This window comes from Ursus arctos, unplaced genomic scaffold (genome assembly GCF_023065955.2).
Source record: "Ursus arctos isolate Adak ecotype North America unplaced genomic scaffold, UrsArc2.0 scaffold_2, whole genome shotgun sequence".
Taxonomy (NCBI): Eukaryota; Metazoa; Chordata; class Mammalia; order Carnivora; family Ursidae; genus Ursus; species Ursus arctos.
Window position 1 is genome coordinate 65981006 of NW_026622874.1, and position 24173 is coordinate 66005178.

General features: G+C 54.3%; 5 protein-coding genes across 5 annotated transcripts; all 5 read left to right on the forward strand.

Moving 5' to 3' along the window:
- The first annotated feature begins 931 nt into the window (after positions 1-931).
- Positions 932-2729, forward strand: LOC113245363 (hemoglobin subunit zeta). Its single transcript, XM_026485436.3, has 3 exons — positions 932-1096; positions 2258-2462; positions 2601-2729. Exons 1-3 carry the CDS (start codon positions 1002-1004, stop codon positions 2727-2729), a joined length of 429 nt encoding a protein of 142 aa, XP_026341221.1. The 5' UTR covers positions 932-1001.
- Positions 2730-3496: 767 nt separating this feature from the next.
- Positions 3497-4248, forward strand: HBM (hemoglobin subunit mu). Its single transcript, XM_026485437.4, has 3 exons — positions 3497-3598; positions 3761-3965; positions 4069-4248. The coding sequence occupies exons 1-3, from the start codon at positions 3507-3509 to the stop codon at positions 4195-4197; spliced, it is 426 nt and encodes a 141-aa protein (XP_026341222.1). The 5' UTR covers positions 3497-3506; the 3' UTR covers positions 4198-4248.
- A 1627-nt stretch (positions 4249-5875) lies between these two features.
- On the forward strand, positions 5876-6692 carry LOC113245361 (hemoglobin subunit alpha). Its single transcript, XM_026485433.4, has 3 exons — positions 5876-6005; positions 6112-6316; positions 6467-6692. Exons 1-3 carry the CDS (start codon positions 5911-5913, stop codon positions 6593-6595), a joined length of 429 nt encoding a protein of 142 aa, XP_026341218.1. The 5' UTR covers positions 5876-5910; the 3' UTR covers positions 6596-6692.
- A 3863-nt stretch (positions 6693-10555) lies between these two features.
- Positions 10556-11382, forward strand: LOC125283438 (hemoglobin subunit alpha). The gene is made up of 3 exons (XM_048224842.2): positions 10556-10695; positions 10802-11006; positions 11157-11382. Exons 1-3 carry the CDS (start codon positions 10601-10603, stop codon positions 11283-11285), a joined length of 429 nt encoding a protein of 142 aa, XP_048080799.1. The 5' UTR covers positions 10556-10600; the 3' UTR covers positions 11286-11382.
- A 2186-nt stretch (positions 11383-13568) lies between these two features.
- Positions 13569-14329, forward strand: HBQ1 (hemoglobin subunit theta 1). Its single transcript, XM_026485431.3, has 3 exons — positions 13569-13691; positions 13810-14014; positions 14104-14329. Exons 1-3 carry the CDS (start codon positions 13597-13599, stop codon positions 14230-14232), a joined length of 429 nt encoding a protein of 142 aa, XP_026341216.1. The 5' UTR covers positions 13569-13596; the 3' UTR covers positions 14233-14329.
- The last annotated feature ends 9844 nt before the right edge of the window (positions 14330-24173 follow it).

The following is a 24173-nucleotide window of genomic DNA, read 5'->3' on the forward strand; positions in this document are numbered from 1 at the left end:
ATCCCAGGACCCTGGGATCATGATCTGAGCCGAAGGCAGACGCTTAACCAACTGAGCCACCCAGCCGTCCCTAAATAAATTCCTGTATTTCAAAAAAGGTGTGCTTGTGAGGAAATGATTGTGTTAAATTTTAAAAGTCAAGCCATAATTTAACTTAAAATATGTGCCTAAAAATCTACCCTTTGCAAGAACACATACTAACTGAAGGAACATGTTAAGCACATTAGAATGGTTGCCTGATGGGGGAGAGAGGAAAGGGAATAAGCTAGGAGGGTGAAGAGCTAGAAGTAAAGAGTACAGGCTGTGATGGGAATGTGGCAGGTGGAATTGTAGGCTCGTCATCCCAGGCTCTGTGTCAAGAACAAAGCCTCCTCCCACCCTGGGTGTCCAGCTGGGAGAGTTCCCCCCCAGTCAAGCTGCTGGGCGAGGAAAACCTCACCCAGGTGAGGAAGGGGCTACATAGCAGAGGCAGAGTATCTGAAGCCAAGACGGTCACTCACTCCCTGTGACAGCTGGCCTCAGTTTCCCTCTGTGGACCTCCATTCACTCATCTGTAAACTGGTTCATAAGGTGCACTGAAGAGGTGTAAAGACAAGGAAGGAGGTGGGAGTGCTTCTGTGAGAGCCTGACACGTTCTAGGTCACCCTTCCCTCACAAGGACAGGGAGGTCAGGGACAATGACTGTGGAGGCCAGTCATGGGGCTGGGCTCACATGTGGACTCTCCACCCAGGCCTGGGCCCTTATCTCCCTGCAACTTGGACTCTACCTGTGGCCCAACAGGGGGGAGGCCGGAGTGAGAACCCCTCACCCCACCAGTGCCGCCAGGCCCTGACCGCACATCCTCAGTGGGTCTGATAAGAGACCCGCCCCCACAGCCCTCTCCCCTCTCCAGACCAGTGGCCACAGCCTGGCCCCCACCCTGGCTCCGTGTATATAAAGGGATCCTGGGGGCTGAGCACCACGGAGGCCAGTCCTGATCACGCCCAGCTCAGCTACCACCATGTCTCTGACCAAGGCGGAGAGGACCACCATCCTGTCCATGTGGGACAAGATCTCCTCTCAGGCAGATGCCATTGGCACCCAGGCCCTGGAGAGGTGAGTGCTGGGACGGAGCCAGTGCCAGTGTGGGCTTGGCGAGGACAGGGGCCAGTGAGGAGGGGTCAGCGAGGATGGAAGATGAATTGAACGGACCTCTGACTGACCCTACGCTCACTGAGGTCTGAGCAGGGACAGGCCCAGGATCTTTCCAGAGGAGCGTGGATGTGTCTCCTCCAAGGCCCCAAGGGCCTAAGGAGGCAGTCAAGAGACTACAAGCACTGATATCAGGGTCCCTAATCCTGCAGGAAGTTGATCCCAGGTAGTTTCCCTGAAGAGATTTTCCTTGCTATAGGGCTGGAGAGGGCATTATTTCTGGCAGACTGTCCAGCAGGAAGCCTGGTTCTGGGGCTGGGAAGGAGGTTTCCGTGGCCAGGCAAGAGGTGAAAAGGAGCTGGAGGCCTACAGTGGGTTTGCAGGGTCAACTGGGAGCAAGGAATAGGAATAGGGCTGAGGTGGGGAGCAGGGGACACATGGAGGCTGAAGGTCTCCAGACCATGGGATGGAGCTCGGGTGAGGGGCAGCAGTCTGAGACGAAAGTGGGTGTCAAGAAGGCAATGCACTGAGGGGCGCCTGGGTGGCACAGCAGTTAAGCGTCTGCCTTCGGCTCAGGGCGTGATCCCAGCGTTCTGGGATCGAGCCCCACATCAGGCTCCTCTGGTATGAGCCTGCTTCTTCCTCTCCCACTCCCCCTGCTTGTGTTCCCTCTCTCGCTGGCTGTCTCTATCTCTGTCGAATAAATAAATAAAATCTTTAAAAAAAAAAAAAAAAAGAAGGCAATGCACTGGGGCACCTGGGTGGCTCAGTCGTTAAGCGGCTGTCTTCGGCTCAGGCCATGATCCCGGGGTCCTGGGAGCGAGCCCCACATCAGGCTCCTCCGCTGGGAGCCTGCTTCTTCCTCTCCCACTCCCCCTGCCTGTGTTCCCTCTCTCGCTGGCTGTCTATCTCTGTCAAATAAATAAATAAATAAATAAATAAATAAATAAATAAATCTTTAAAAAAAAATACTTAAAAAAAAAAAGGCAGCAATGCACTGCTGAGCTGGCAGGTCCGGCGGCAAGGTGGCACGTGGGTCCTCGAGCTCAGAGAAGGAACCAGGGATCTTGGGGAGGTGGACAGGAGGCCACCCTCCTCCAGCACTCACACCATGCCCGCACACAGGCTCTTCGCCAGCTACCCGCAGACCAAGACCTACTTCCCGCACTTCGACCTGCACCCGGGCTCCCCGCACCTGCACATGCACGGCACCAAAGTGGTGGCCGCCCTGGGCGACGCGGTCAAGAGCATCGACAACATCGCGGGCGCCCTGGCCAAGCTGAGCGAGCTGCACGCCTACATTCTGCGCGTGGACCCGGTCAACTTCAAGGTGGGCGCGGGACTGGGGTCCTGGCGGGAACCAGGAGCTCGGGGAGGGGCAGGGTCTCGGCTGAAGGTGCTCCGCCCCGCCCCCAGAACTCCCCCACCCGCACCAGGCCGCTCACCCAGCCGCCCTCCCGCCCTTCAGCTCCTGTCCCACTGTCTGCTGGTCACCGTGGCCTCGCACTTCCCCGCCGACTTCACGGCCGACGCCCACACCGCCTGGGACAAGTTCCTGTCCATCGTGTCCTCCGTCCTGACCGAAAAGTACCGCTGAGCGCACCTGCCTGACCGAGGGCGGCTGTGGCCCCTTCCCTGCCCCTGAACCTTCTTCCACAATTCCTCCCGAGATTCTCCAATAAATGGATGAGGGCGGAGTGGCTCCTGCGTTCTCAGTATTGGCGGGAAAGAGGGGAGTGAAAGAAAGCGAGAGCCGCAGGAATGTGGCGACCCCAGTGTCACCACCGACTTGAAGGCCACCCCAAGTGCGCTCTGGGTCGATCCTTGCGCCTACGGACCCCAGAGTCGGGAAGCGGCAGAGCAGCCCCAGGCTGGCCCATGCGCTTCTCTCAGGTCAGAGGCGTTTGCCCCTCTCCTGTTTCCCAAATCGCCCAAAGATTGTTGCTTTACTGAGCGTGCTGGGTGCGCGTCTGCACTTAAGCCTGATGTCAGAGCTCCCGCGCTGCGGGGACCCATGATTCGATCGCTGCTTCCCTCCCTGCCCAGCGCTCTTTCTCCCAATCCCTCCACCGGCTCCCTCCTGAGAGGTTCTAACTTTGCCTGCACGGGAGTAATTCCAGATCCAGCTAAAGTCTGCAGCAAACGCACGCCCGCACAGCCGCGTGAGTCAGCGCGGGTTAGCTGGGGCCCCCCAGGCGGGGGCCTCGGCGGCGATAGGGGCCTGGGCTGGAGACATCTCCCCGTGCTGGCCGAGGGTCCCCGCGTTCCTGCCGCGGTCCTGCAGATAAGGGCAGGCGGGGCGCCTGGGGTGTGGGGAGGCTATAAGGAGGCGGGCGCGGCGGGAGGGGCCCCCAGAGCGCGCCCCGCCAGCGCCATGCTCAGCGCCCAAGAGCGCGCCCAGGTAGCGCAGGTCTGGGACCTGATCGCCGGCCACGAGGCGTCCTTTGGGGCGGAGCTGCTGCTCAGGTGGGTTGAGGCGGGGTTTCCGCGATCGCAGGGAGGCGGTCACGGGGTTTTAGGGCCTGAGGCCAAGGAGTGGCCGAGGCGGGAGATTCCTGGGTGAATGAGCACGCAGGCGCTGGAAGGACCACGCGGCCGCCGTCCTTACTCACCCACCTACTCCTTCAGGCTCTTCACGGTCTACCCCAGCACCAAGATCTACTTCAAACACCTGGGCTTGTGCCTTGACGAGACTCAGCTGCTGACCCACGGACAACGCATGCTCGAGGCAGTGGGCGTGGCCGTGCAACACATGGACAACCTGCGCGCGGCCCTGAGCCCGCTCGCCGACCTGCACGCGCAAGTGCTCCGCGTGGACCCCTCCAACTTCCCTGTGAGCCCGCCCGGGCCTCAGTAGGGTTCGCGCGCGCCGGGGTTGGGGCTGGAGAGGGAATTGGCGAAGGCAGTCCCCCTTTCATCCGCCCCTTCTCCCGCAGCTGCTGATCCAGTGTTTCCAGGTGGTGCTGGCCTCCCACCTGCAGGGCGAGTTCACCGTAGAGATGCAGGCGGCCTGGGATAAGTTCTTGACCGGCGTGGCGGTGGTGCTGACAGAGAAGTACCGCTGAGCCCCCACGCCCGCCAGATCAGATCTCTGCATGTCAATAAACAGGCCTCAAACGCCAGACTCTGCCCGTGTGTGGTCTTTGGGGAGCGTGTGGGCTGAGGTTATTGTGCCTGGGCAGAGAAGCTCCTGGTCCCGTGTGGAGCCTCCCGGAATCTTAGGGTGCAATCCCGAACCTTTGCGCACAAAGGAAGGGGGGTCTGGGACTCTCAAATGGGGACAGTTCCTGGGTTGACAATCCCGGGTCTGGGCAGGGTGTGGATTCCCCAAAGCCTTCAACAGAACAATTGCCCTCTTGTGATGGGGAAATGGGGAGGGGGGCAAGTGGGTGCTAAAGTGTGGGAGGTTCTTAGGGTGCAGTTTGTTTCCAGCACACCCACGGTGACACGGTGACACACCATTCACAAAGCACATTTGCATTCACTCGTTCATTCTCCCTGCATAACTCCTGCTGGGAACTAACAGCTGGGCTCCTCACCGCTTTTGCAGACAAATGTAGGCACCTAGGCCCAAGGGTCAAGCTCCTGGCCAGAAGTCAGAGTTCGGGGCCAGGACTCCTCTGACCTTCTTCCCTTCCCTCCCTCCCCACCACGCTCAATCTGCAGCAAACTTTGCCTTAGCCAAGTTAGCCCTTCCTCTGAATCTCCTGGGGTGGGGGCTGGGGTAGAACTCCTAACTGTAAGATCAGGCAGACAGGGCAGGTTTCGAACCCCGTTCACACAACGGCTCTGTGACACAGGACATGCCAGGAGCAATCTGAGCCCTAATGCATGAGATGTGAACACAAACAAAAAGCCGCACCTTCGCCGGGTCTCTGGAATAATTTCTAAGATCACAAAGCAGGGTCAGTACCTGGCAGGCCCAGGGCCACCCAACCTCCACTCCAGCCCAGCCACTCCTTTCAGTCTCTGCAGGTCCCCCAACCAAGGCATTCCTCTCCTTCACCCCCAGACCCAATCCCCACAGTCAATCTCTTCCCCCTCCACGGCACTGGGGTAGGAATCTTGGCGCTCTACTGAGAACCTTCTCCAACAAGGGACCGAGGCCACGGAGTGGGACTCTGGGAGCTCACCAGACGCTGAATGAGGAAAGTTCCCAGCTGACAATCTCAGTCAGTGCAGGGAGCACTGAGCCTGACCTGGCCGGACACGCCCAAGTCCGAAGGATGCAGGAGGGTTAGCCCTGACCATGCCTCAGCCGAACCACCCACCCCGCTCCACAGCCGGCGCCTGCACCTGTTACCCCGGCGTGGCCCGGAGCGCCTGCCCACCATTAGGGGAAGGAGGGCTGGAGCACCTGATTCACGCTCCTTGTTTACATGGACCGTCTACAGCTCTTGCTTCTGGGGAAAGTTTGGTGCAAAGACAGCTTGTTTCGCTTCAGAAAATATTGTGCTCTCCTTCCCAACCAGCAAATACCCCAGGTTCGGAGCAACGGCCGGGGATCGGTGGGTGGGTCGGGAACCTGTGTGGCTTCCTGGAACCACAGAAGCGGAAATGGAGGGTACCACAGAGACCTGGATCTCGGTCTGCGCGGAACGGTGAGAGTGAAGGTGGCCTTGGGACCCCTGCCAGCACTCGCTCTGGACACCTCCTGGCACTGGGCCAGCCAATGAGCGCGGCCCAGGAGGGCGTGCCCCTCGCACCCCGGGCATAAATGCTGGCGCACTCCCCGCCCCGCACATTTCTGGTCCTCACAGACTCAGAAAGAAGCCACCATGGTGCTGTCTCCCGCCGACAAGAGCAACGTCAAGGCCACCTGGGATAAGATCGGCAGCCACGCTGGCGAGTATGGCGGCGAGGCTCTGGAGAGGTGAGGACCCAACCTTCCCCTGTCGGGGTCAGGGCTCCGCCACCCCCCCGGCCCTTGTCCTCCACCGCCCACCTAACCCCGGCTCACCCACGCCTTCCTCCCGCAGGACCTTCGCGTCCTTCCCCACCACCAAGACCTACTTCCCCCACTTCGACCTGAGCCCTGGCTCCGCCCAGGTCAAGGCCCACGGCAAGAAGGTGGCCGACGCCCTGACCACCGCCGCGGGCCACCTGGACGACCTGCCGGGCGCCCTGTCCGCTCTGAGCGACCTGCACGCGCACAAGCTGCGAGTGGACCCGGTCAACTTCAAGGTGAGCACGCGGGCCGGCGCGGAGAGACCTGGGGCAGGAGGGCGCAGCGAACCCTGCTAGCAGGACGGGGAGTCCCTTGGGCTGCGGAAGGTGGAGCGCGGGCGGGCGGCCGCGTCCCCCGACGGCCCCTGACGTCCCCTGTCTCCGCAGTTCCTGAGCCACTGCCTGCTGGTGACCCTGGCCAGCCACCACCCCGCGGAGTTCACCCCTGCCGTCCACGCCTCCCTGGACAAGTTCTTCAGCGCCGTGAGCACCGTGCTCACCTCCAAATACCGTTAAGCTGGAGCCGCGCGACCCTCCCGCTCCCGGCCTGGGGCCTCTTGCGCTCCACGCACCTGAACTTCCCGATCTTTGAATAAAGTCTGAGTGGGCTGCAGCCTCTGTACGCCTCGGTTCTCTTTGTCTGCGACCGTCCCGCGGCGGGGGCGGGGGTGTGGGGGGGTGTTTCTCCTCGCTTTGCAGCAGGGTCCTCTGGGCAGCGGCCAGGAGAGGGTCGGTAGGAGAAGCCAGGCTGATGCTTTTGAGAATGGGCTGAATCATGCTCCAGGCCCAGGTGGTGCCCGACTTCCAAGGAAGGTTTCCTCTCTGGGGTGAGAGATAGGGGGGTCCTAACTTTGCCACACTCTTCTTTTTTTAAGCTTTTATTTATTCATTTATTTATTTATTTGAGAGAGAGCGGGAAAGAGGGGAGGAAGAGGGAGAGAGACAAGCAGACTGCGTGCTGAGCTCGGAGCCACGGCGGGGCTCCTTCTATTGACTTGAGCGGAAACCAAGAGTCCGACGCCCAAGGGACTGAGTCCCACAGCCCACCACCCCCTTTTGAAGTCTCTCTGACTGATGCCGGTTAAACAGTCTGATCAACACAAAAGAAAGCAAAACAAACCACAAAACTACACCACTCCGGAGCAACTGTGGGTGCTGGACAATTTCTGTGCGATTCCCACCTCCTTCCTATCCGAGGGAAGGTGGGTTGGAAAGGGGGTCGCAGCTCCCTGCACCCTTCCTGGGTCACAGGACCCTCTGAGGTTAGAGTGGGGTAGAGTCAGGGAAGGAGAGTGGGGCCTGAGCTGGGCGAAGCAGTCCTGTGCACGTGGGGAAACGCTTTAGCAGAGCACCTCGCTCCCTGTTCCCGGGAGGCACATTAACAGCTCACCCTGCCTGCAGCCCTGTGTGTCCCCCCCCCGCCCCCCGCGCACCACTCCCCTACTCAATAGCCCGAGGCTCCTGGGCTCCCCAGAAGTTGTCCTGTGCTGTGAGCCCCTGCCCAAAGTGCTGAATCCCAGGACTCCTCTTCGCACACCCCGCCTGGCTCTGCTGTCAGTGCCTCCAGCCCAGCCTGGTCTCCAGGGCAACTTGCAGCCCTGGGCAAGTCTGGGGATGGTGGCGGAGCTTGCCTGCTCACCGCTTTCTTTTTGGACACGGACCTTTCTGAACTGCCTCCTCTTCACCACGCACCCTACCTCTACCCTAGAGTCCAATTCATTTTTATTTAAATGCAGAAAACACTTAAGAAATAAACTAAAATAAGGGGCACCTGGGTAGCGCGGTCGTTTAGCGTCTGCCTTCGGCTCAGGGCGTGATCCCGGCGTTCTGGGATCGGGCCCCACGTCTGGCTCCTCCGCTGGGAGCCTGCTTCTTCCTCTCTCACTCCCCCTGCTGTGTTCCCTCTCTCAATGGCTGTCTCTCTCTCTGTCACATAAATAAATAAAATCTTTAAAAAAAAAAAGAAAGAAACTAAAATAGGCCCGTGCTTTCTCCCCGCCCCCCCACCCATGGTCTTTGTGTTACTCAAAGTAGGGAAAGAGAGTCCCTCTGCCCAGCCCCTCACCCCTGTGGCAGAAGCACGAGCTAACAGTTGGGGACTGAGCCTTCTGGCTCCTATCCTGTACTGAGGGGACACAGCCACCTCTACAACTACCCTCTCCTTTAGGTCGAAAATATCATCATACCCTAGGTATTTTTCTGCAGCCTGCTCTGCCCAGTGAGCCCTGTCTCCACTACATCTCTTCCAGAAGATTTTTCAGCTTTTTCTCATTTCACAGACTTATTGGTTATTTAAAAAGCAAAACATTAATTAATTTATTTGAGAGAGAGTGCGGGGGAGGGGAGGGGCAGGGGGAGAGGAGAGAGAACCTCAAGTGGACTCCGCTGGGCACAGAGGCCAACGCGGGGCTCAATCTCACAACCTCGAGATCATGTCCTGAGCCTAAACCAAGAGTCAGACACCTAACCAATGGCACCATCCAGGTGCCCCATTATTGGTCATTTCTATTTCTGTTAATTTCTTGTTAATAACCTTTGTCAATTGTTCCCATAAGTCATTTGTTTTTCTCTTTTATATATATAGATGTGGAAGCTCTTCCCATATTAGGAATATAACCCGTTGGCTGAGATATATCCCCCAAGTCTTGTCTTAAAAGGACTCAGTGTCAGGGGGATTGGAACAAGATGCAGAAGGGGGATTGTCCCAGGCCTGGAGGGAGGGTCATTGATTTCTCTAAGCCCCCAGTGTCTAATCCTTCTTGGGAGGCCAGGATTGGGCCGCTGGCTGTGACAAAATCAGGGAAAGGGTAGAGGGTAGGAAGGGAGAGTGTAATGAGCTGGGAGGAGGGTCCAGTGTGAACAAAATGAGAAGAACAGACACAAGAAGACAGAGCAGAAGGGAGAATTGCTGAGGCTGTCTGGAGCCTCTTTCTTCTGTGTCCCAGTCAGTTTGACCATTGCTTCCTCCTGGACATACAGGACAGGTCTTGAGGGAGGGTCCTAGGAGAGGAATGGGGGCAGAGGATGGTGCCCACCCAACCCCTCCCCAGAGCACAATCTTCGCCCCAGGAGAGGACATATCAATGGCTTCTCACTCCCTTTTCCCTCACTGAGTTCTGATGATTTACTCACCAGGACCCTTCTGCCACCAACTAACCCAAGGGACTTGGCACCAGTAAGGGAACTTTACCAGCTGGAGTTCCTGCCCCTTCCCACCAGACATTCCTCCCTTCCCCCCCCCGCTGCAGGGTCTGGCCAGCCTCATCGGTCCCCTCATCTCCCCACCCCCATTCTGCAGCCACAGAGGCCTTCTCTCCTCCTCCCCACCCTCAAGTCATGGGTAGCTCCCCTCCACCCTATTCTGCCTAATATGACTCATCCTCCAGTCCCGCTTCCTTAGGGAAGCCCACAGTGGCCCTCAGACTAACCCTGATTATCCGTGAATGCCTCATCCACTCTCTCCATGCTTCCTTGGGTCTTTTAATGAGCTTCTCCACTTGGCGTTTACTTGTGTGATGATGGGTTGACTGTCCCTAACCAGGCTGAAAGCTCAGGTCTTGTCCATCCAGTTGCTTCATGTGTCAGCTGAGCCACTATGTGCCAAGTGAGTCTTTTGTCAGGCACAATTTTCAGCCCTTCGTGTGTCATTGTGACCCAGGATGGGGGGGGGGGGGAATGGGACAGTCACTCACACAACGTCCCAAATAGGAGAGGGCCGCCTCTATGAGTCCCAGATCCGGGGCTTTAGCAACCACCACCCTGAAAGAGGGATCTTGAGCCTGGAACCCTCCCACCCCAGCCCTGCAATTCTGCCCCTTGGTATTTGTTCCTTCTGGACCTGGCACTCAGTTCTGCGACTGCACTCAGTGATTATTTGTGTAAAGAAAAGGGGTTAGAAGAACCAAGTCCGAGGAGAGCAGGAGGGATTCCCGGCGGGAATTCTTGAGTACAGGCGAGGGAGGACCCCCTTGGGTGCCCGTCTCTCTCCACCCTGGACTAAGCGAGGCCTTTCTTTCCACCATCAACCGCACATTCTTTCACTGATTCTGCTCAAATTAATACACGCGGCGTGCGTGACGAGCCTCGGTCAGGGCAGGTGGCACAAACTGGCTACTCCCTCTGGTCCTCAGGGGAGCACGGCCAGGGCTTCGGGCGCTCAGGGGCCCTAAAGGGTGTCACTGAGCTCATGTGTTGGCAGAGCGGGCATCGACCCACCTCTACCGACCCCCACCAGCTGGGGGTCTAGGATATCACTTCCAGGGGCGGTGGAAGCAGGGGCGTGAGGAAGCCGGTGGGAGGGAGACACGCAGACCGTCCGCAAGCCCGCAGCAAAGCCCCCACCGCTCAGGCAGTCGCTGGCCGCTCGCTGGCGCCCCCTGTCCAGCCCCGCGCACAGCCTGACTACTCGCCAGCCAATGAGCGCGGCCCAGGCGGGCGTGCCCCTCGCACCCCGGGCATAAATGCTGGCGCACTCCCCGCCCCGCACATTTCTGGTCCTCACAGACTCAGAAAGAAGCCACCATGGTGCTGTCTCCCGCCGACAAGAGCAACGTCAAGGCCACCTGGGATAAGATCGGCAGCCACGCTGGCGAGTATGGCGGCGAGGCTCTGGAGAGGTGAGGACCCAACCTTCCCCTGTCGGGGTCAGGGCTCCGCCACCCCCCCGGCCCTTGTCCTCCACCGCCCACCTAACCCCGGCTCACCCACGCCTTCCTCCCGCAGGACCTTCGCGTCCTTCCCCACCACCAAGACCTACTTCCCCCACTTCGACCTGAGCCCTGGCTCCGCCCAGGTCAAGGCCCACGGCAAGAAGGTGGCCGACGCCCTGACCACCGCCGCGGGCCACCTGGACGACCTGCCGGGCGCCCTGTCCGCTCTGAGCGACCTGCACGCGCACAAGCTGCGAGTGGACCCGGTCAACTTCAAGGTGAGCACGCGGGCCGGCGCGGAGAGACCTGGGGCAGGAGGGCGCAGCGAACCCTGCTAGCAGGACGGGGAGTCCCTTGGGCTGCGGAAGGTGGAGCGCGGGCGGGCGGCCGCGTCCCCCGACGGCCCCTGACGTCCCCTGTCTCCGCAGTTCCTGAGCCACTGCCTGCTGGTGACCCTGGCCAGCCACCACCCCGCGGAGTTCACCCCTGCCGTCCACGCCTCCCTGGACAAGTTCTTCAGCGCCGTGAGCACCGTGCTCACCTCCAAATACCGTTAAGCTGGAGCCGCGCGACCCTCCCGCTCCCGGCCTGGGGCCTCTTGCGCTCCACGCACCTGAACTTCCCGATCTTTGAATAAAGTCTGAGTGGGCTGCAGCCTCTGTACGCCTCGGTTCTCTTTGTCTGCGACCGTCCCGCGGCGGGGGCGGGGGTGTGGGGGGGTGTTTCTCCTCGCTTTGCAGCAGGGTCCTCTGGGCAGCGGCCAGGAGAGGGTGGGGAAGAAAAGATCAGAGGACGGGACTGCGGCCGGCGCTGCTGCCACTGCTTGGGATTCGCGGACTGCTCCCCACCCGCACCCTGGAGTGCTTTGCTGCGTGCATTCCATGTCCTGCATTTCATTTCAGAGCTCTGCAGATTCTGCTGCAATTTGCTCAAATGCTGAGCTGGTTTTCCCTCTTTACATTTTATGACACACACTTGGTCTGAGGGTTGGTGGGCCTCTAGCTGGGACTTCTGAGCTCCCCCACTGCTATACCTGAGGCTGGGCGGTGGGGGAGGCCGGAGGTCAGGCTCCCCGGAGTCCCACCGAATGCCCCCCACCCATCAAGTGCTTCCCAAATACACACACAATCTAGATGAAGTTGGGGTGAGCAGGCAATTCCCTGGTGGTGCCTCTTCCCCCTGGTGTCACTTCCAGGACACTCACTCTGAAGACACTGACGTTCTGGGGCATTGTGGATCTGGAGGCCTGGTTTTGGGGGCCAGCTCAGCACTTACTGCATAGCTCAGAGGCCCACCAATTCTCTCTCTCTCTCTTTCTCTCTCTCTCTCTCTCACACACACAGTGCAACAGAGAAGAGCCAGGTCCTGGGAGTCAGCACTCCCGCGGGCATCCTCCCGTCATTGCAAGCCCCTAGCCCCGCAGGTGTCTGGTCTGGCAGTCATACAGGCCCGAGTCCCCAACTCCCCGGGTCCAAGAGTCATCCTTGGAAAATAAAATGTCAAGTGTCTGCCTCAGTTCGTGATACTTTCAGCACAGCTGATGGCACGGTGTGAGCTCTTGGTAGGAGGCAGTCTTCTCTTTACTAGTAGGAACAATGAGGGCCTGGGCTAAAGGTGGAAACAAGCCAAATGTCCATCAGGGGATAAATGGATGAACAGAACACAGTCGGTCCGTGCGGTGGGCTAGTCTTCAGCCAGTACGAGCTACAAAGTGCTGACACAGCCCACAGCCTGGAGTGACCTGGAACCATGCTAAAGGAAAGAAGCCGGTCACAGAAGCGTGTGATTCCACTCATATGAAATATCCAGCATGAGGGAACCCACAGAGATGGAGAGCAGACTGCTGCGACTGGAGGAGAGGGGTTCTGGAGTGACTGCTAATGGGGACAAAGCTTCCATGTGGGTTGATGGTAGTGGTGGTGGCACAACACCGTGAAGGTGGTTAAGCACACTGAATTATACACTTCCACATGGCTTATATGGGGGGGGGGCGCCTGAGCGGTGCAGTCGGTTAAGTTATCAGACTTGATTTCAGCTCAGGTCATGATCTCAAGGTTGTGTGATGGAGCCTGGCATCAGGCTCCACACCTAGCTTAAGATCCTCTCTTTTCCTCTGTCCCTCTGTCCTCTCTCTCCCCCTCTAAAAATAAAATAAAATAAATTGGCTAATATGGTAATTTTATGTTATATTAATTTTACCAACAAAAAATTTTTTTTAAGTAGGCTCCACAGCCAGTGTGGAGCCCAACACCGGGCTTGACCTCAGGACCCTGAGATCCAGACCCGAGCTGCGATCCGGAGTCGGCCACCCAGGAGCCACTCTCCCCCAATTGTTTTAATGCGCAGAGCGGCGCCTGGCACAGAGTGGGTGCCCCACAGGTATCAGGTACTACTTTGAGATACACCCCTGCATTTAGGAGATGTTCCCTGTCCTGAAAGGAACATCTTCTATGAGCCAGGCGCCTGACATTTGTTATCACCTAATTCTCACAACACCTTCGGGAAGAGGACATTTTAATGTTCCTTTTACCCAATACATGCAGAAAGAGACTCAGAGTCTCGTAACAGGCTGTGCGGGAAGGGAGGGAGACTAAGCGGACCATCAATGTCCAAATCCATGCTAAAATTCAGTGCCCCTAATACTAGCGATAATAATAACAAATTATTACTTTCTATATAGTAAACCCCACAAAAATGGAGCCGCAGGGTGCAAGGCCACGGGAAGGTCCCAGGCTCCGGGACCCCTCAGAACCAGACTCTAGGAGCAGAGGTGCGGCGCCCCCTGGAGGCCGCGGGGGAAATCCCCGCGATCGCGCAGGCGCAGTGACTGGGCGCGGGTCGCGCGCGCGGCTGGACGCAGGCTGCACGATGGTACTGTCCGCCGCGGACAGGGCGGCAGTGCGCGCACTGTGGAAGAAGCTGGGGAGCAACGTCGGGATCTATGCGACCGAGGCCCTGGAGAGGTGCGGGCCAGCAGCCCCCGGCGCCCCACCGGCTCCCGGGCTTTGCGCCCGCCGCTCCGGATGCCGCTTCCCCCCAACTTCCCCCGCGGCCGCACCTCACTCGCCCTTCCTCCCGCAGGACCTTCGTGTCCTTCCCCACCACCAAGACCTACTTCCCCCACTTCGACCTGCGCCCCGGCTCCGCCCAGGTCAAGGCCCACGGCAACAAGGTGGCCGACGCGCTGACCCTCGCCGTGGCCCACCTGGACGACCTGCCAGGCGCCCTGTCCGCTCTGAGCGACCTGCACGCGCACGAGCTGCGAGTGGACCCGGTCAACTTCAAGGTGAGCACGCGGGCCGGCGCGGGACCCGCCGTGGCCGGACGGGGGCGGGGGTTGGACGGCTCGGGCGGGACGACTCCCTCTGCCCGCAGTTCCTGGGCCACTGCCTGCTGGTGACCCTCGCCCGGCACTACCCCGGAGACTTCGGCCCCGCCATGCACGCCTCGCTGGACAAGTTTCTGAGCCACGTGATCTCGGCGCTGGCCTCCAGCTACGGCTAGAGTCGGGGGGACGCGTCGCGGGACCCCCAGCAGCCCCTCCCGCGAGTTCTAGAGTTCGAGTAAAGTCCCCGCGAGAAAGCCTCGGCCAGTGCGCGCGTGTTCTCTCTGGGGATCTGCGGGTCTGCGGGGTGGGGGTCTCGGAAAACCCACCGTGGTTGGACCCGGGCGCCCCCCCCCCCGGCTGCCCGCTGGGCGCCCGGGGCGGTCATGGGGAGGGTCAGGTTGTCCCGCCCCCCCCCCCCAGCGAACTTGGGACCCTCGGTAGTGCCTGGGCCGGCGAGGCCCGGACCCCCCCGCCCCGTCCCTCCCCCCGGTCCCGGACCCCGCCAGAACTGCGGGCCGGGTCCAGCCTCGGCGAACGTGAGGGAGCGGCGCCCCCTGCCGGCGCGGCCCGGGACCTGCGCAGACCGAGGCCCTGGAGGGGCCTGGGGGCCTCGGAGGCCGGGTGTGAAGGGGCCGGAGCCTGCACCTGGTGGGAGTCGTGCAGCAGACAAGGTGCATGGGGGACGGCCGGAGCCCGGCCTACATCCCACACTTCCACGGAGACAGACGTTAGAGCGTGTGTTTTAAAGATTTTTCCTCTAAAAATCAATCATAGTCATTGCAGAAACTTAAGAAAACAGCCCACTTACTGCACCTTCCTCTGTATCCCAGTGGGTCCAGCACGTCCATTATTCCTTCAACTCCCACCTGCCACATGAGGAAACTGCGAACAAATGGGGAGGAGATGGGGGTGAAACCAAGTGCATGCGTGTCACACACACACACACACACACACACACACACACACACACGGGCAGCAGCAATCCCACGCAGACATGCAACAAGCCCTTCCCGGAACATTCAGACATACTTTTCTTAAATGGTACCCTCAAAGTGATACTGGAAAACTGGACACATTGGACTGTATAGAGAAGAAAAAACCTCGGTATAGAGGGGGGAAAAAACCTCAAAAAGTAGCACAGTTAAAAGAGGAATTGGGAGAAAAATATTTGCCACAGATGGCAGTCGGAGGGTTATTCTCTCTCTTATATAAGACAGACCTCCACATTCTTTTTCCTCCCCTCACCTTTTTTTTTTAAAGCTAGTCAACCCAATAGAAAAATAAGCCAAAGGATAAATAGGGAACTCATGGTGTACGGATGGCCGACAGACATTTGCAATGGTCCTCAAAGATGTGCATGTTTAAATGCTCCTTAACAAAACACTTAACAAAACAAAAATGAAAAAAATATTTAAAAGGCATGATCTAATACACTTCTCGTGGAAGTTTAACTTAGAATGACCTTTTGGGGGGGCGTCTGGGCGGCTCAGTCAGTTAAGCAGCTGCCTTCAGCTCAGGTCATGATCCCGGGATCCTGAGATCGAGCCAGCATGGGGCTCCCTGCTCGGTGGGGAGTCTGCTTCTCCCTTTCCCTCTGCCTCCACCTCTGCTTGTGCACTCATGCTCTCTCTTTCAAATAAATAAAATATATAAAAAAAATACTTTTTGGGAAGGTAATTCAGTTGTACAGTTGTGGGCTGGTGAGTGTCTGATGACTGGCACTCTGGAAGATGAGGAAGGGGGCTGATTTATAGCACTTGCCAGTGTCCATGGTGCCATGACGGTTGATTTCAAGTTATCAATATGCTATCACTGAATGGAAAATTAGGAAGAGATGCATAGTGTCTGCCATTGTGTTGTATTTCCACTGTCCAAATACAAGGTACAATGGAGGTGAACACAGATGAAAAGAACATAGATTATAGTAAGTTGTAGTAACTTAATTAAAAGTAGTGAGTTTTCAGTATTACTTGTTTTTAACATAACCTATTTATTTGTAAATAAAGTTTATTTTATTTTATTTATCAGAGAGAGAGAAAGCACAAGCAGGGGGAGTGGCAGGCAGCAGGAGAAGCAGCAGCCAAGCAAGGAGCCTAACTCAGGGATCGATCCCAGGACCCTGAGATCATGACCTGAGCCGAAGGCCGATGCTTAATGGGCTGAGCCACCCAGGAGCCCCTAGTTTTTTAATAGTGGAGCTCTCAGAATTCCTGAAAATTCAGCATGAGCTAATACGGGCAGTCTCCACACATCAATGGCTGTATCCTTTATCCAAAAAGTGCACCCCAGGCACACTTTGGTTGTGGAGTGGCCTCCAGCGGTATCCTCTGCAAATGGGCTGCGTGGCCTAGTGTCCCTGTTCCGCCACCTGTGATCACACATGGAGGTCCTCAGGAGGTCGCCACTGAAATTTCCACCAGTCCACAGGTGACAGCATGGCAGCCATCCCCACCAGCACTCGCTGGTGGCCACCCCCGACTATTACCGGCACCTCCTGGGTTCCACTTCCAGTAACAGCTCCTGCGCAAGTTCAGAGCATCCTGGGGAAGCCATCCCTCACCATGGGGTCTCCCCAGGGCCAACCCAGGTCACTGGTGGGCAAACTTTTTGGGGAAGTTTACTCTCCCAGTCATAGCTACAGTGTCAGAGTCCCTAGAACACTCAATCTCCCCAGGCCTCCAGCAGCATGGTCACCTGGGACTTGGATATGGAAGCTTTGTGGAAGCAAAGAATAGGAAGGAGGTTGGAGTATGAGTGATTTTTCATTTTTACAAATGTGCAGAAAATCTTGCTCTGACCATTTGTAGCTAAACTTTGATACAGAAACATTCAACAACTATTGTCTTGGGGGATTTTAATAGAAGTGAAATTTCTGGGGTGTATGGTACGCTCGTTGGTAATATTGCCATGGTCGCCTTTCGTTACAGCTTCACCAGCAGGGGAGTGCCTGCACCCCTCCACAGGAGTTGGCAGCTTCCGTTTCATTACCAGTGAAGGTGAATGTCAGCTCCACATCTACTCTGTCAGCTGCCCACTGTGTCCATTCCCATCTTCCTACAGTGGCGTTCTTCATCAGATCCGCCCATGGAAGCCCTTCTAATGTAAGTCTGTAGAAGACTCTTAGGTCATCTAAGCACCGAAATTACTTGCCCGACTGGGCCAGCTGGACACCCAGGCTAAATGGTTCTAAAAGCATCAGAGAGTAAACAAGATAATAAGGAACTTTCAGGCCAAAAACAAAGTAAAGGCGAGAACTCAGAGATGGAGAGGTTATCACAACACCTCAACTACCTGGGTCCTGAGGTATGTGCCAAAATTAGCAAACTTGAGCTGGGATCTTCTTCCTCGTGGGCTCATAGGTTTAAAAAAAAAAAAAAAAAAAGGCAGTATAAGGTGATGTGCTCAGTAGGTGACTCTTCCCCAAAAAGCTGTGGCCCCAGAAGACTACACCTACTGGACAAGTCCCTCCTCTCCTCAAACATGGGGCCTGAAAAAAAACAAACAAAAAAAACCCTTGGTGTTTACCAAAAAAGGGAACATCATTTCCTGATATATTAAAATCCCATGATCTGCAACCCAAATTCTTTTTTCAAAAAATATTTTATCTGAGAGACAGAGAGACAGCCAGCGAGAGAGGGAACACAAGCAGAGGGAGTGGGAGAGGAAGAAGCAGGCTCCCAGCAGAGGAGCCTGATGTGGGGCTCGGTCCCAGGACGCTGGGATCACGCCCTGAGCCGAAGGCAGACGCTTAACGACTGAGCCACCCAGGCGCCCCTGCAACCTAAATTCTTATCACCTGAGTAGTCCCCCCACCCAATCTCAGGCTATGGATTTCATTTAAAATGGTCCTGGGGCGGGGGGCGCCTGGCTGACTCAGTTGGTTAAGTGTCTGCCTTTGGCTCTGGTCGCAGTCCGGGGGTCAGGTTTCCTGCTCAGTGGGGGGCCTGCTTCCCCCTCTCCCTCTGGTGCTCCCCCTGCTTGTGCACACTCTAATAAATAAAATCTTTAAAAAAACCCAAGTAAAAATAAATAAAATCATCCTGGACTCTGGGCACCTGGCTGGCTAAGTCGGTGGAACGTGTGACTCTTGGAGTTGTGATTTCAAGCCCCACGTTGGATGTAGAGATTACTTAAAAACTAACCAAATAAACATCTTAAAAAAATTTTTTTTTCAAAAATGATCTCGACTCCTCATGGGCCCCAGGCACCTACCTAACAGAAGCAAATGAATCCCCCCTAAAGGCACTTCATCATAGGCCACAAAGGGCAAAGAGCAGCAAGCTCGCCAAGCACACAAGGAGATAAGGCACCATGTGTAAGGGCCAGCAGACACAGGAATCAGCACAACAGCCCACAAGGGTCAGGCACTGAAGATGTCAAATTCAATTACAGGTGTGCCTACTATGTTAAAAAAAAAAAGAAAATTAAAGATGAGATTCTAAATATCTGCAGGAAGTAATAAAATATACAGAGTGACGTAGCACGTAAGCTGGAATTGCATTAAACCTGTATGTGTGTGTGTGTGTGTACGTAGAGAAGACATATTCATCAAAAATTATAATTCAATGTTAAGTTTAACAGATAAAACACAATCATAGCGAGAAGTAGGGAACCTAACATAAGTTAGAATACATTCTCCAGGCTACAGCCCCTGCACAGCCTGACCGGGAGCGCCTCCTGAAATTCGGTACCCCTGGTGCCTCAGGTGCCTCATCCTATCCTGACTCTCGTAAGGAAGGTACTTCAAGCAGAAGGAAAGTGAGCCCGGGGGAAAGCCTGAGATGTAAGAAAGAATGAACAAATACAGTGGTAAACGCAAACACTGATTATATATCATGTCTATGGGGTTATAAAGAAAAAACCCCGACAGACCTAGACCACCAGACAGTAATAACTAGGTCAGAACTCAGTCATGACTCCATGGCAGTCAAGTGCTCTAAGTCCTTGTATCACGTGGGAGGCAAACAATGTTTTTATTAACATTAGATTTTGGTAGGTGTATTAGTTTCCTGTTGCTGGTGTAACGCAAACTTAGTGACTTAACACACATTTACTCTCTAACAGTTTGGGAGGGCGGAAGTCCGCAATCAGTTTCACTATGCTGGAATCGACACGTCCGCTGGACTGCGCTCCTCCCTCAGGAGGCTCTGGTGGGGAAACCCATTTCCTTGCTTTTCCAAGTCCTAGAACTGCACTCCTTGCATCCCTTGGTTCTTGGCTTCTTCCTCCACCTGTAATGCTAGTAGCATCTTGCCTTCTTCTGCAGTCCAATCTTCCCCCGCCTCTCTCTGATAAGGACCTGTGTGATCACATTAGGCCACCCGGACAATCCCGAATAATTTCCCCACCCCAAAATTCTTAATCACATCTTCAAACACCTTTTGCGATATAAGGTCACACTCACAGGTTCCAGTGACTTGGACCTAGGTCTCTTTGGGGGCTATCTATCATTCAGCCTACTAATACATCATGCATGCCGGTTGCAAATTCTCTGGCAACCACAGAATAAAAATAGAATGTATGACTTCCAAAGTAATCGAGAGGAAAAAGAATGTTTAAGTATTCTAAAACAATCCCCTCAAAAAGAGGCAAAAATGAAGAGAAACAGAATGAGTCTGACAAAGGGAAAGCCCAAGATAAAATACTATCAGCAAAACCGAAATGTTAACTGTATTGATTGTAAATGACGTAATTGATCCAAATAAAGGGTAAAGATCAGACACATGGGCTAAGACAAAGCACAGACTCAAAGTGTCACTAATAAAAAGGACACCAGGGTCCCCACCTCCTGGGGACTGCCTCACAGTGGCATTTTGTACATTCATCAGCACTACCTAGCTCCAAAACTTTCCATCGCCCCAGAAGGAAGCCCTGTGCCCAGAACCAGTCACTCCCACCTCTGAAGGTCACTTATCTATGTTCCGTCTATATGGATTTATTGATTCTAGATATTTCGTATACATGGAACCACACAACATGCGGTCTTTCGTGTCTGGCTTCTTTTCCACTTAGCGGCATGTTTTCAAGGCACGTCCATGCTGTAGTGTGCATCAGGACGTCAGTCCTTCTTCGGCTGAATAATACTCCATCGTATGAAGAGACCACATTTTGGGTTTTTTGGCATACAACACTGCAAAAAACATAGGGGTGCACGTCTCTCTTCAAATCAGTGTTTTCACTTTCTCTCGGTAAATACCCAGTGGTGGAATTATTAGATATGGTATTTCTATTTTTAACTTTTTGAGGAACCTCCATACTGTTTTCTACATTCTGTTTATCCTATTCAGCTGTTAATGGATATTTGGGTGGTTTCCACCTTCTGGCTATTCTGAGTAATGCTGCTATACACGTGTGTGCGCAAGTATTGACGGTCCATCTTGCAATTCTCTTGGGTATGTATCTAGGAGTGCAGGTGCTGGGTTAGACAATTCTGTTTAACTTGTTGAAGAACTGCCGGTTTTCCCCAGCATCTGCTCACCAGCAGTGTGAGTGTTCCAATTTCTCCACATCCTCACCAGCAATTATTTTTTCTTTCTTCCTCTCTTCGTTTTTTTCTTTTCCGAATTATGTCTGTGCTAGTGAATACTCTGGCTTGCTTTTAACCCACACAATTCTGTAAGGGGATGGGATGTCACTTCCATGATTAATAAGCCCTCTCTTGTGGGGCACCTGGGTAGCTCAGTTGGTTAGGTATCTGACTCTTGATTTAGGCTCAGGTCATGATCTCAGGGTTGTGAGACAAGAAGCCCAGGTTGGGCTCCACGTTCATCGCGGTCTGTTCAAGATTCTCTCCTTCTCGGGATGCCTGGGTGGCTCAGCTGGTTAAGATTCTCTCCTTCTCTTTAAGTAAAATCTTAAAATAATGCCTCTTGTGTGGAGACCTTCTCCCTTTCAAAGAAGCAAGCTGCCGTGTTGTGGCTGCCCAGAGGGGGCCTCTTACTGACACCGAGGAAGTGGCAGCCTAATGCTGCCAACAATCATGTGAGTGTGGAAAGACCCTTCTCCAGAACAGACCCAGATGGGACCCCTTGATTGCAGCCTGTGAAGGAGAACATGGCTGAGCTATGGCTTGACTCCTGGTCCTCAGACCCCACCACAAGATAACATATGTGCCAATGATTTCCAGGTGTCAGGAGGCCGTGAGCTCTGGGAAGACAGAGGGGCTGTGAAGGGAAGACGGGGGTTTCCTAGGGGCTGACACTGTTCCATTTCCTGACCCGCCGGTTATGCAGAGCTTGCTTCTTATTCTGTGAACTATTCTGTAGGGAGAAAGGCTGGCACAGACAGGAGCTGACTGGTCTTGAGTCCCAGGCATGTTGGACCTTGGGAGAGGTCCAAAGGAGGTCCTGGCAGCCTCAGAAAAAGGCCTCGGAATATATAATACTGCACCGTATTATATAATATTATTACATAATTATATATACAGTGCCATATAATACCGCACTGCATATTACATAAATACATATACAGCATTCCATATAAATGTACTGTATTATATATTACATATACAGTATTATATATATTATATAGATTTGTATTGTATATTTATATGCATTAATTATATCTATAATACTGCACCATATATTATTACATAACATACAGTATTTCATATATAGTAACACCACACTGTTAGTTACATACTTACATATACGGTATTACATATACAATATGGTACTGTATTACATATTGTTACATTACATACACGGTATTATATATACAAAATACTGCACTGGGGCACCTGGTTAAGCATCTAAGCATGTCTAAGCATCTGCCTCTTGGTTTCTGCTTGGGTCGTGGTCTCAGGGTCATGAGAAGGAGCCCCATGTTGGGCTCCACACTCAGTGCAGAGTCTGCTTGAGATTCTCTCTCCCTCTCCCCCTCCTGCTCACGCTCTCCCTCTCAAATAAATAAATCTTAAAACAACAACAACAACAAAAAAACTGCAGGGGCGCCTGGGTGGCTCAGTAGGTTAAGCGTCTGCCTTCAGCTCAGGTCGTGATCCCAGGGTCCTGGGATCGAGCCCCACATCAGGCTCCCTGCTCAGCGGGTAGTCTGCTTACCCTCTCCCTCTGCCTGCCGCTCCCCCAACTTGTGCTCGCTTTCTCTCTCGCTGTCTCTCAAATATATAAAATCTTAAAAAAAAAAATACTGTAGTGTTATACATTACATAAGTACACATATAGTATTATATAATACTGCATTGCATTACCTAATTACACATACAGTATTATATATACAATAGAATACTACGTATTACATAGTCCTGCAGAATTTATACATACAGTAACACGGCACTGCACCACATATTATATAGTTCCATACAGCATTATATACATAATACTGCACTGCACTATTACAGTTACATATGCAGTATTATATATGCAACACTGTACCTTATTATTTGTTACATTATTACATACACAATAACACCACAGTGTATATTTGAAAGCTGCTCAGAGTACAGCTTAGGAGTCCTTATCACCAGAAAACATTTTTTGATACAGATGTTAAGTAGACTTCTGGTGGTGACCATTTTGCTATACACGTGTTCGTGTTCAATCATTACATCGTACACCTAAGACTAATACCATTTATCAATTTTATCTCCATAAAAATAAAAAAGGTGCCTGGGTCAGGGGAAGGGCAGGATGGGGGGAGGGGCAGAAGTCTTCTTCACCAGCCCCTCACCATTGCTCCTCCAATGGATGTGAGCATGAGTGGCCCCTCCCGCTGCACGACCACCTTGGGAGAGCAGTCCCAACCCACAGGCTCAGCAGGATTAGCCCCAGGGAGGGAAACAGAGAAGGGCAGAAACAAGGAGCCAGAAAGCACGAGAGAACTTCTGGTGCCCAGGAAATCCAGGGATTCCCAGGGACCCCTCAGCCTTCCCTGGGAGCTCCTGTGTTATTCAGGGAGGGCTGGCCCCCTGGGCTGGCACTCCTGTAGGGACAGTCAGTCCTACTGCACAACTGGGTCAGGGACCATGGGCACCCGGGAGACCTTGCACGTGTAAGTAGCCATCAGCTTTGTCACCTGTGATACAGCACACAGGGTGATGTGGGACCATAGACTCATGTGCCTGAGAATGCCCAGATTAAGCACCTGTGGGGATGTGAGGCAAGTAGGGGAAGGGTTGCCTGTGGGGCTGGTATAGGGACTGTGCAGTGGACATAAAAGCATTTAATTGTGCCAGAAACTGAGGATGACTCCTCAATCCCCCTTTCCTAAGGCCAAGTATTACCTTTGGCGTGTGCCCTGAAGGCCAGAGCTGGGGCCCTGCTTTAAGGACTCAGAAAGCAGCTCACTTTACATCCCAGAAGAAGTGCCATTTAGGGTCTGAAGCCCAACTCCCATCACCCCCCACCCCCGCTGCCCCCATTCCGGCTCCTGGCCACAGCATCAGCAGCCCAGGGAGACTCGAGTTTGTGGTACTGACACAAGCTACTGTGCAGACAGACCCTGCAAACACTGTTCAGTAAAAGGAGCTGGCTAGTCACAGGTCACGCACTGTGCACTTTCACTTACATAACGTGTCCACAATAGGCAGATCCAAAGACACAGCAATCCGGTTAGTGGCTGTCTAGGGCTGGTGTCGGGGGAGTGACTGCCAATGGGTAACTGGGTTTCCTTTTGGGGGTGATGAAATGTTCTAAAACTACGCAGTGGTAAACTAGAGAGTGTAACATTGTACATTTCTTAAAAAACACTAAACTATACATTTAAAAGCGGTCAACATGTTGAATTTTGTGTTTAAACTAAAAAAAATCTACCTACAAAATAATAAAATAAGTACACTCTTAGGGTCCTCCCCAGAAAATCAGGATGGGGAGGCAGGGCAGTAACCTGTTCTAAGTCCTCCAAGTTTTTCTTATGCCTGAGTCAACTGTCCAAGTCTTTCCTGAGCAGGACCACATGCAGGTCCCAAACCCCACTGCGGCCACCATCCCATTCCTAGGTGAGGGTCCCTTCCAAAGCACTGTGGGGCACACCCCCTCTCCCACTTGCTCCCATCACACCTGGGTACGACCTCGCACAGAGTGCTCCCAGCCAAGTGTATCCCACTATCCTAGGGAGGATCTCCACATATCCACAGGACACAGTGAACCCCAGGGCGGGT